General features: G+C 32.9%; 2 protein-coding genes across 3 annotated transcripts; one reads left to right on the top strand and one right to left on the bottom strand.

Annotated features, from left to right (window-relative positions):
• Nucleotides 1-3488: 3488 nt before the first annotated feature.
• Gem2 (Gemin 2) lies at nt 3489-4355 on the bottom strand. Its single transcript, XM_008201429.3, has 3 exons — nt 4222-4355; nt 4053-4165; nt 3489-4002 (listed from the first exon to the last, which is right to left on the bottom strand). The coding sequence occupies exons 1-3, from the start codon at nt 4334-4336 to the stop codon at nt 3508-3510; spliced, it is 723 nt and encodes a 240-aa protein (XP_008199651.2). The 5' UTR covers nt 4337-4355; the 3' UTR covers nt 3489-3507.
• Nucleotides 4356-4589: 234 nt separating this feature from the next.
• TAF1B (TATA box-binding protein-associated factor RNA polymerase I subunit B) lies at nt 4590-12098 on the top strand. 2 transcript variants are annotated; one of them, XM_015983365.2, is made up of 3 exons: nt 4590-4963; nt 8807-9027; nt 11761-12098. In XM_015983365.2, the coding sequence occupies exons 1-3, from the start codon at nt 4590-4592 to the stop codon at nt 11940-11942; spliced, it is 777 nt and encodes a 258-aa protein (XP_015838851.2). In that variant the 3' UTR covers nt 11943-12098. The 2 variants fall into 2 exon arrangements, with proteins under 2 accessions (XP_015838851.2, XP_008199650.2); XM_008201428.3 differs by lacking the exon at nt 11761-12098 and having other exon boundaries at nt 8807-10777.
• Nucleotides 12099-12175: the final 77 nt, after the last annotated feature.

The following is a 12175-nucleotide window of genomic DNA, read 5'->3' as shown; positions in this document are numbered from 1 at the left end:
AGGGTGAGCTCCAGGAGGGGGAGGGGGTTGAAAATGACATTTTTTGCTTATATCTGGGAAACGATTACTCCTATCATCTAACCAAAATTCAAGCAGATAAAATTTCCTACAAAAAAGTCCTATGCATTTTTCTTGTAGGACTAACCATAAGAGATATAGGTCTGGAAAGAAATAATCATTTTAAAAAATATGCTTTAAAAGAGAATGTCTTGTGATTTGAAAAACTAACAAAAAACTGAATTTATTGGCTCCAACACTTCATTAGAGGCGAAAGGGGGGACATCAAGGTCAGTGAAGTCTTCAGAGTCGTTTTTTTGTAATAAACTGAAAGCATTGAGTCCAACAGTTCATTCTATCAAATCTTCTGGGTCATCCTCACATACTAAATTATAGCCTTTAATTGGAGAGCCTGAGAGAAGAAAGTATTTTCCTCCTTTAGGATAGTTGGTAAACGCTCCTCACACACTACTTCCATATAAATACTTATGATACTACTAATATTTAATAAACGCAGTGTTATGTAGATTCCAAACTTCAGAAGCTAGTAAGCTCGCTTACGGTTAGTCCTACGAGAAAAATGCATATGACCATTTTGTAGATTTAATTTTGATAAGATGACTGATCGTTTCCGAAACATAAGCAAAAAAACAAGAAATGTCATCTTCAACCCTCTCTCCCTCCTCAAGCTCGTCCACCACCCTCTAGGACTTTTGATATTTATCTACCCAAGTGTAAAGGAAGCGTTTAAAAAAAATTCCAATTCTCTAAAAAAATTTCCATCGATTTATCTAATTTGACTGGGCTAAACGGTGATCGATAAATTGAATCAATCCTACAGGATTCACCTTGTTTATCCTTAGACATATTGCAAACTAAAGTTAAGTCACATTATATCATTATTGCTTTCATTATTGCATTAGTTCATCTTCATCCGAGTACATCCCCAACTTGCATATCATTGTCTCTTGCACGTTAAAAGCGCCTCAATACTAAAGAAAAGTTTTGTTTGAGCAGTGTCATTATTTACTCTAAACTCAAATCATTATAAATTACATTAAATTATCGTAATGCACATTCACATACATAATAGACTGAACTGGTCTCACCACGTAGACGCCCTTACCTCTAAGCTCGCCACTTATGTGTTTTTATTTAATAAATTAAAAAAAATAGTATATGTCAGCACATTGTTAATAGCATACCAGTTCCTCTTTAACCGAATTACCGAATACATTTATCACTTCATTTTGTATAGTTGGACTTAGACTTAGATAAAGTAATAGATTTTTTAGTTCTATTTTCTAAAAGAATTCATAAAACAGGATCATATTTCGAGAGAAGATTTAAGTATAATAAATAAAAACATTCCCGGATTTTCTAATTAATATTTTCACTATGTCCATGAAAGGACATGTTACAGAAAGCCAACAAAAGTGAAACATCAATGACACTTTTCAGTTTTTTTTTCTAAACTGAAATTTCTTCAGAAATGACTTTTTGATTTTCAGAGTCAATGGAGTGTTTTACTCGAAAGTAAAAGTTTTTGGAAATTGCAGATTCTGAAAGTAGACACAAAATGATGTCTAGTAATATCGGTCTGAGTTTTTTTAAATCGGTACTTTTTTAGTAATAATAGAAAATTCGCGCTCTGACGTAAGCAATGTCTTTAATGAAATGATTCGTCAGTCTTTCACAAAGAATGTTTTTCACTGCATACAATTAACGCTACGACCTACGTTTGGGTTGGTAAACGGCACATACAAATGTCAAAACCGTGCGTTGTCGATTGTGACTGTGTTGTGTGCTAATATTTTGCAGGAGTTTGTGTTTTGGTAAAATGACTGCTCCTGCAGCACATCTGAAGTCGTATGTAAAACAACAGAGGTAGAAATTAAGAAAAAACGTACGTCTTTCAAGCTATCTTTGTTGGCCCAGTTTTCTATCTCAAGTTCTGTGACTGGCTGATTCAAAAAGGAACATTGCTGACGTCAGGCCAGGAATTTTCACCTTTTTAATTATATTTCTCAAAAACGGTAGAGCTTTGGTTAAAATAAAAAAATATGGGTCGCCTATTTTGTTGTTGGCAATCCATATAAAAAATTTCATTTTTTAGCATAACACTCCATGGAGAATGGTAATATTCGGTGTCTAAATGCCTGTCATTAATCCTATAAAGGGGCATTTCTGATTTTACATGGGAATTTCACAGACGACTAGATGAGAATCATTAAAAAACACATTGTATTATGCAACACTAACTATGTTCATAATTTTCTTCATGTCGTGTAATTACTTGGTTTAAATATATCCAATTGTTAAATCCTACACTTAGACCATTTTGTTGCTTTGAAAATAACCAGCAGGGCTGACACTAACATTTATCAAGTAATTTGGAATAACACAACCACATGCTATCAGTTTTTATTCCTGAATGAATGCATAATAAAAATTTTAAAAACTTCTACATATTATTTTTATCTTTTTGGAATGGGCCGAGAGGTCTGGAAGGTCTATTTGAAACAATAAAATGCTTATCTGCGTCTGACAAATCTGAAGTAAAACGTCCACGGTCTGTAATATGTTCTATTACTCATTATCGACTTCTTATTGGTATAATCGACAACTAATAGCTAATTGTACCATCCTCATGTTTTCTAGAAGTAGACGGATCTGGATCAGGTGTACTCCGTGTGCTAATTTGAGTACTAGCCACATCACTTTTTTTGTTAAAAATGTATCAATTTTCGGTAGTTTTTTCTTTTTTCCCTCAATTTCGAGTTTTTGTTTGCGTTTGGCACTGCCCGATTTATGTTTGTAAGACATAATTATTAATATGGCACACACACACAATAATTGCATACACTCACACATTGAGACGATACACAAATTCCAACAAATTCGTTTTCAAACTAAAGAAATAAAGAGCATTTTCAACGAAGTGTTACAGACATTGGGGATTTTGATTTTAGTCCCTATTATGTGTAACGTAAAGAAAATCTAATGTTTTTATTAATTTTTTTGGGACAAGTGGTCGACAAATCTTGGTACTCCCAAGCAGCCATAACAATTTTTTAGTCAACACAATTTTAACAGCAAATATAAAAATTCTGATTTTAAGTTTTCTAAAATTTGTAAATTGTAATTCGGAAATGGAAGATTAAGCCCGCGCGGGCCTCATCGAAGCCCGGACCCGTGTTCCGCGGAACCCACTGAACCCTGCTCAGTACGCCACTGCACTTAATCACTTCACAAGCCCAAATATAAAAAAATGAAGACGGGGCTTCCCCACAACGATACATTAGCTATTATTTTTTTAAAGTGTATGAATGAATAATTTATTACAGCTAATTTTGCGACGTTGGCGTGTTCATAGTTTTGAAACAGCTAAGAGTCGCAAAGGTGGCTATTGCTGGCGCCATCAAGTAGTGAATAGCGAGTTTAACAACTTTTTAGGATGTAAGATTGGCTTTTAGAATAAAACTCTTAAACATTTTTTTTTGTTTTTAATCAGAAAGGGTCAGCTAAATCTAGTTGATTATAAAACCTGGCTATTATACAAATGAATAAATTTAACGGCTTATACAACTCCTCACTTGCAGGTTCATCCAAGTTGGCTCTTACAGCTAAACACCTTTTGGCGAACTCACGCAAAGTGTAGCATGAATCAGGGCTTAAGGGTTTTTCTAAGAGTGTCAAAATTGCATAAATCCAAGCTCCAGTTTTCTTTCCTATACTCTCCCCCTTGGGTATTGAACTTACATGTTTTGAAATTATTTGAAACATCCTTATTTTTGCGGCTTGAGTGTAGGCTGTAAGCTCCGAAAATTGAGGATCCTCTGATTGAACTTTCTCCAAAAAATGTTCTTCGTTAAATGATGACACCGTTGATTCTTTTTCGATTTTAAACCAAATGAATTTTTGGAAACTTGTAAATTCATCAATTTTTTGTGTTTGCCATTTTTTGGATGGAAGCAATGAGGAAGCTCCTTTAATTGGGTTTTCCTGAAATCGATAAATTGTGGCCGAAATTAATTAACAATAAAGTGAATTACCACTTCCAATTTCAAAGTTTGTTGATTTACAAATTTGCTTCTGTCAATATCTGCAGTGAGCCAAGTTTTACACTGTCGTCTTTCGTAAATAACGTGCTGTAGATATTCTTCACCTGTAAGTAATACTAGTTCTACAGTTTTTTTCTTATAAAAGTGGAAAATGTATTACCGGTTTGGGGCACTTTATTGGGATTAAAGTTTTCTGGAAACTCCACATGAAGTGCTTGTTTCAAAATACCACAATCATCGTCATCCTCGTCAAAACTTTCATCATAATCACTCATTTTTGCAATATTTGCTGTTAAATCGTCTTCGATTTTGATACGAAAAGTAAGGTTACGTTACTTGTCAACAAACATAACCTACAAATTTACCGCCTAAAACACAATAATAGTACGTCGACTACAACTAATTTGTTTATTTAAAGTTTGCAAACATAAGACTCTCGTATAATTATAATTGCGTGGTTAATTGGTTAATAATAATTTGCGAAAGTTTGTCCGACATAACCCCATACTTGCACGTGTGAGCCCCAAAATGCAGGACATAGTGTGTGAGCAGTGCGGTGGCGTCGATTTCTACAAAGAAGCTGGTTTCTACTTCTGCAGCGGGTGTCAGATTCAGTCTCAGGAGGTCCAAGAGTACGTTTACGATGAATACACCCCCGAAACTCGCCTAAAGACTAAAAAAATCCAAAGTGATAAGACAGCGAAGACTGAGAATAAAATAACAAGTTGGGAGTGTTACAACTACATTCTTCTTGGTCTTACGAATGAACTTATAAATTTGGGGGCTGATAAAAAGTTGAAGGCGGTCGTTCGTCTCTTGTGGATGCGTTATTTGGAAAAATTGCAAGTTTTCAAATTGGGCCGTGATGAGTTACCGAAATTGCAAGCCGTCTGTAGCAACATGTAAGTAAAAGTTTGTTTTAAGAATTGTCTGTCTTATTTAATTTAATTCAGGTACCTGTCTTGCATTTTTATGTACTTATGTAAGTTACTCTGAAAAAACGTTTCGTCAAGAATTTTTTTGTTTCAACCCCCGAGAAGGGGTTGAAAAAACGAAAATAAAGTGTTTTTTTAGATTATTCTAAATCGGTAAGAACTAGAAAAAAATTGTTTAAATAAAAATTGTAATCTAATCACAGAATTGTAATGCACAAATTTCTACATAAGAATGTTTTCTTAACTTCTTTATATTTTTTAAATCACCTACAGTTTACGGTGATTAAACGTAAGGGAATGAAATGTACTTTAAAAAGCCATCAGAGGTACTTGATTGTTATGTAAATTTTTTGCTAAATTCGAATCAGAAAGGCGTTTTAGGATTTGAAGTTTCCTTCATTATGAAAAAGACGTTTTAGCGAAAAATTTACAAAAACCTAAAGTTGGACCATTTTTGTGTTTACATTGTCGTGTCTGTCTTCCTTCTTTCTTGATAAAGCAAGAAACTTCATTTTTTTAATTCTTCATTGATTTCATATTTTAGTGTTGTTTTGATAAAAGAAAATTGAAATTGTTCATTTTTCTTTTTATGCTGCATACCTGTGTAGTGAAATTTTCGAGGTGCGAGAAAGTTTTTTATTTTAAAAGATAAACCCTTATATACTCGAAATGAAATGAAGTTAATATTTACTTCAAATAAATTTTTGGTACAAGAACCAGTTCGGTATCTGTAACACTCTCCAAATTTGCCACTAGAGTTCAATTTAACACAGAACGACACGGAAACACAGGAAGTTTTAATTTGTGACCTAGTTGACCTCAAAAAATATACCTAAGCGTTCTGTTGTCATTTTTTCTGTAGTTTTGAATCACCAATTCTTTGGGTATTTACTATTTGAAAGACAAAGAGCTTAGATTTTTCATTTGTTTTTATTTCTTATTAATTTTCTAAAGAAGATTAGCAATGTCCAAAATGCTGGAGAACTTCAAATACCCATAGAATATTTTTTTAAATAAAATACTCATATTTTCTTTTCTGTAATTAATAACGTTTTATTATTGGTAATCTATTTTACCTATTTAAGGAACACTGCAGCGTGTATAAAGTGCCCATAGCAACATCAGTAATCCAAGTATATATGGTATCTTTCTAATGACCATCAATGAGCTCGTCCCCCATTTTTTTTAAATGCATTTTTGGAAAATTCATAAAAAATTACGTTACCCTTATTTTTTTATTTTAATAGATTTTTAGTATTAAGGCCAAAAAAGCAGTTTTTGATCGGGTGACGTAGTAGGCCGATATACTCCCCTTTCAAAAACACTAAACGTTATATGACCATGAATATAACCTAACTTTTGATTTGCGCTTGCATCTAGGATACGCGTTATTTTGTTACGTCAGGTTAGTGAACCAATCAAAATGCTAGTGGGCGGTTCTCGGCCTGTGACGTCATGGTGGCTTAAAATTCATTTTTAGACATTCTTGCAAATTGCAAATCTCGTAGAAATTGTGTTGATTTTCTCTGAAGTTTCATTAGATATAAAATTAAAATTAATTAACAAAATCTACGATTTGCGGGACGAGCCCATTCCATGACAATGAAAGGTGTTATGTTCCACATTACATTATTCCAATTTTTGTAATATTAATATTTATGATTTCAAAGAGTACCAGTAAAAAAAAATTACGTAAAGTATTCTTTAAAATACTTGATCTATAAAATCGCGCGTGTTTCAAAGACCTTAGCATCCAGTTATACTTTAATATACTATTATATATCAATATGCATAATAATTTACTAGTTATTGTAGGTAACTCATCTCAACTTTCGCCATTTTAACATTGGGAAATTCGTTAGCCGTAGTTCTTTGTTTACATAGGTTATTGTTTAAACTAAGGGAATGAAAGTTTTTTCAATGAGTTTAGGTAACATCCAAAGCCCCAAAATCTTGGTTGATTTAACATCGTTACATATTACAAGCAATGTGATAAACATGGCAAAATATGACGCTCATATACAGCGTGGCTCACAACTCATTCCCCACCGGAAATGTGCTGGTGGTTACAGCAATAGAGATGACAAAAATGCAAAAAAGTAGGTCTTTTATTCTTCGTTTGGGAGATAAAGAGGTTTCAAAGTGACCAATCTCAGAAGTTCCCTCCCAGGTGTAGTATGTATTATCTTCCAAGCGAAATAGTGAAGATTGACTAAAGTAATATTTCATGCCAACAATCCAGTTGGGGACAAAAGTGATTAGTCTGCAGTAAAATGCAAATTAGGGTTTCTTCGGACTTGCTTCGGCTTAGGCCCCATATCTGTTCATGACAACATCTGTTTTGAAAAGTGTGACGAAGTGAACAATAAACATCTTTACCCGAAGAAACCCTAATTTGCATTTTAGTGCAGACTAATCATTTTCTATCCTAAACTTTTAAAATTACCTCAAACGTAAACTGTTAGATGCCGTGAAATCGTGACACGAATAACACCCGAACGCTACACGACCCGTAAATGGTGTCTATGGGGCAAAACTGTATTCCAACAATAAATTAAGTTGCTTTATTTTTTTGACATTTTTCTTTTGACATTCGGCTTGAGTTCCGCCGACATACGTCATTTCATTTCATTACTTGATAGAAGGACTTTTCGATCGCTTTGTACAAACATTATTTATTATGAAAATAGAATCTGATGGACCCTGCAAGAAAAACCGTCATTAAATTTTAACTTAAAATTTTTTTTGAGTCATGATGTTATGATAAGAGTTAAGTTTAACTCGAATTGTCGACTTAAAATAAAAATTTAATTCGCAATTAAATAAATGCGTGATTAACTGAACACATGATCAAATTGAGGCGATTTGGTTGGTCTATTCGCATTGTTAACTTTTAACAGCGCAATTAACTTTAATTGAGCTTTCTATGCTTGCGTTCGAAATGTGGCCTTCATCTTCATTACAATTCTTGGAGACAAGAGTGATACTCAGATGTTTGGGCAACAGCAGTCTTCTTAATTCTGTTACAACACATTTTTTCCATTGGGGTTTTATTTTTGTTTGTCTTTTGTTTTCGACTTATAATAATATCCAGAATAAAAATACTAAATAACGAGTAAATATTTTGAAAAGCGTATTATATTGGGATATTATAATTATTATATTGAGAAACCTTGTTTATTTAATTCATAACATTCATAACAAGTAACTAGAACACATTGATTGGATCCAAAAAATAAAAATATTAGTATTTCTTTTAATAACGTACTAATAAAAGGAGTAAGTCGTATGTTCAAATATCTGTCAAGTTTTTGGTGATTGAGAGGGTTCAGTGATAAGAGGCTTCTATGATGAGAGACGGTAGTGACGTCATGATTTCTTCCTTTGGAAGTGATTATCTCGCTTATTTCTCACCGCATAAAATTTTGAAAAGAACCTAATGATACAGAACGAACGATATTTTGAATTTCCGTTAAAACATAAAAAAGGTAAAATAAGTTGCCAATGCCTTTAATAAAATCTATTGCTTTTGTTGCTGATCAAAAGGAGCAAGTGCCTTTATAAAACATTATTCAAAACAACTTTTTAACAACTCAAAATACAACCAACCACACCAATACCATGTAGTTACTTGAAACTTCACTATTTCCATTTTTGAGTGCAGAAGTTTTTGGATTTGGATAACTGAATTTATCTTAACTTTTTATTCATTGTTGCATTGCTTAGACATCTGAACTATATTAGCATCAAGCTGTGACTAAAGTGTTTGTGTTACTTTTTGAAATTTTTATATATACATTTTTTTTATAGGGACGCAGAAATTGTGTATGGAAAACTGGCGAAGAAGAAACGAAAGCGAAACAAATCGTCGTCAAGCGAACTTGACGTCACATCTTTAGATTCAACTTCTTTGAAGCATGAAAGGGTCAAGAGAAAGCGTGCTTTAGCCAAGGCTCAATATGAGGAATTCAGTAAAAAGTCTCAAGAGACACCTTCACTGCATAATGAAACTTTGACAAGTCTGCAAACAGGTTCTGAGAAAAGTTCTAAAAATGCAGTACCTATCAAATACAATATTTATGCTACTAAAGAGTTGAGAAAGATTAAAAGCTCACAATACCACTGGCGTAAGCACCGAAGGGACTTTGAACGAAATTTAAAATGTCACAAGTTGAGTTATAGAAAAATCTCGGGGAAATACCGGGCTAGCCCTTACATACTTTCAATAAACAAACTTTACGCTATTTTATACCTAGGATTGCTTATTACTAAAAGCAAGGTGCAACTGAGCGACATTTTGAGGTTCATTAAAGAGGGGCATTTGAGTTTCAATTATTACAGTCATTTTTTTCCCGAAGATTTCGTCGATAAAACACTCAATTTTCGTAATTTTAAGAAAAACACAATGTTTGTGAATGCACCATTTCGAACAATTGCTGCCGAAATGTCGGTTTTATTACAAATTGATTTTTATATTTCGTGTCCTAATTTAATTGAGTTGTGTGAACGCTATTGTGGGGAGTTGAATTTGCCTCGTGAGATTTGCGATTGCGCCAAAAATATTATCACAAGGGCTGATATTAAAATGTCGTTTCGTAAACGAAATGGCAAAATCCCAAATTACGAAGGTCGCGTTTTAAGCGTTATTCTCTTTGTGCTCAAATTATTATTTGGATTAGACGATGTCACAGAGTTTCATTTAGCAAACTACTCGAATATTTTAAATAATAGTGAAGCTGTTAGACCTAAAATGTTTAACATAATCGACTGGCTTAAATACATAGAATATAGGGACTTGGTGATGAATAATCAGCACTTTCCCACAAGTTTTCACGACGAGAACAATTTCAACAATGTAAACTTAGCGTTAAGTGCACTTGGAAGAAAAGATTATTCAGCATCAGCAAAACCGAACTCGACCTCAGATAACTACAAGCAACTATTTGAAAAATTGAAAAACTATCTTGACGTCCCTGACTTTATCGAATTTCCGGTTACGTTCACTCCGTTTTTGGATTATGCTAAACAGTTGCCTAAAAGCGATTATTTGGAAATTTTATCTAGAGATTTTTCCAGCGATAGTCTAGCGCACGTATTGAAACCAATCAAATTTTTGCAACTTGTTAACGAACCGGAAGTTGTTAATGGCGGAGCTAACGAGGACTGGGTTGTCGAAAAACTTACTTGCTTCAAAGAAGAACAACACAGGGAAAAATTAAACAGACGGAAACTTGTAACTGTTAAACTTAGTTTTGATACAAAAGTTAAGCCGACAAAAGAAACTTTGTGTGAAGACGCTACGAAGTTGAAAACTCATTTCCAGGAAGCCAATGAAAGGCACTTTAAGCGAAATTTGCGCCAATTGAATTATAAAAATTATTTGGTTGTTGACTACGATTTAAAACAAATTGAAGCCGACTTAGAATCGTCCGCAGATAGTTATCCTAGGCATTACAACCCTTATGAAAGGTTTTGGATGCGGTCTCGGATCGGTATTGAGGATATGAGTCATGAACAGTGTCGTGATTTTGTCAAAAAATTTCCATATAACTTTCGTTTAGTTTTCAAGGAATGTCGGAGAATAGCTGAACAGAACGATCAGGAGTTTTTGGTCGAATACAATTTTACTGAACTTTACTTAATTCACATGGCAAATTTTGGGAAAAAAAAGCAAACAATTATAAAAAATAAACTCATCGCTCACTATCTGGATAAAAATGTTTCGTTGTGGTAATTTTCAATTTTTGGGATGTTTTATTTTCAATAAATTCCTACACATTATTCGTTTTTTGTTTATTTTCTGAGCGAATGAATCTTTTTGAATGTAGTTGTGCTTTACCACAATTTTGTGGTAATGTACTTATTTCTACTAGTAGTTTCACAAAGAGAACTTTTATGCAACTACTTTTAATTAAAATTAAAAAAAATTAAAAGGAAATAGTTTCAACAGATTTTGAAAAATTAAATTAAACAAAAACAAAAAAATAGGAAGTAGAAAATATTGTATATTACACTCATTTTACAAGACTTAATTGTGGAACTCATCCTATTGGAGCACGACCAAGGAGTGCCACTATAGGACGTCTCATAAAACTCGTGTAATAATATACTATCAGCGTTTCAATAACTTGAAAGTTTTACTTACTTCCGAAAAATCGCGGTTTATGTTACGTTTGAGTCGAGTTACATCCATCATTTAAAGATTTTTGGATTAAAAAATATTAGAACGTGAGTGACATGTAATAACTGAATTTTTTTTAATTAGAATAAATAAAAATGTTACTTGGTGACGAATTTTGGCTGTTTTTATAGAACTCTAGTTTTTACTAGAGTTTAGCAACAAAAGCTGTTAATATGTTGTCCTGTAGACAACTGTGGAGCAGAGGCGGATTGGTCACGGTGCCTTAAAAAAGTAGGGGTAAAATTTTTGAAATTTCAATAAAAAGTCGCGAAGTAAAACTTATTTTCAAGTGGAAAACTCAATGAAACATGTATTATTTATGTATTTGTTTCGCATTTTAGCTAAATTTTGGCATTAAAACTTATTTTGCAAATTTACAGATAAAAAGTTGTGTGTCTTGGTGCAAAAACAATATTTTAATCATTTCAAAATTGCGATGTTAATCACTTCTTGGTAAAGTTAAAAAGCAAAAAAACATAAACTTTGAATTTTCAAAAAAGTGGAAGCTAGTAAATAAGTTGTCAATTCTAATTTACTTGAATTGAAAATTCTGGGAATCCCTTGATGTGATTTTTATTTTTAGATAATGATATCGTGGGTTGTCTGTGTACGCATGCGTCAAATTGTGGGAACTATGGGAGATCCCTGCTGTTCTTGCTATTTTTGGATCATGATGTTGGTTATTTACCTGAAGCAGCAGCTTTCTTATCAAAAAAAGCGCTAGGAGCACGTCGTTCTCTCGTCGGTTCTATTTGTATGCTTTAAATGCAAAGGTGAAATTGGGATTAAAGGCTCACAATGTTTGCATTGCGAAGTAAATAGTTATATGAAAATGTTAGAACAAAAGTATAAATATCAGATATAAATATACGTTAGTTTAAGTATACTTGTTATAATTAATAAATATGTCTAAAAAATTAACAGCATTTTCATTAATTTGAACCTACCATAAAAATAAAATTTTCTGTTTCAACAAATTTTAGTTTAGTAGTGTTGTC

The sequence above is a fragment of the Tribolium castaneum genome, chromosome 2 (genome assembly GCF_031307605.1).
Source record: "Tribolium castaneum strain GA2 chromosome 2, icTriCast1.1, whole genome shotgun sequence".
Classification (NCBI taxonomy): Eukaryota; Metazoa; Arthropoda; class Insecta; order Coleoptera; family Tenebrionidae; genus Tribolium; species Tribolium castaneum.
Note: the sequence above shows the minus strand (reverse complement) of the source record. Positions and strands in the feature narration are given on the sequence as shown.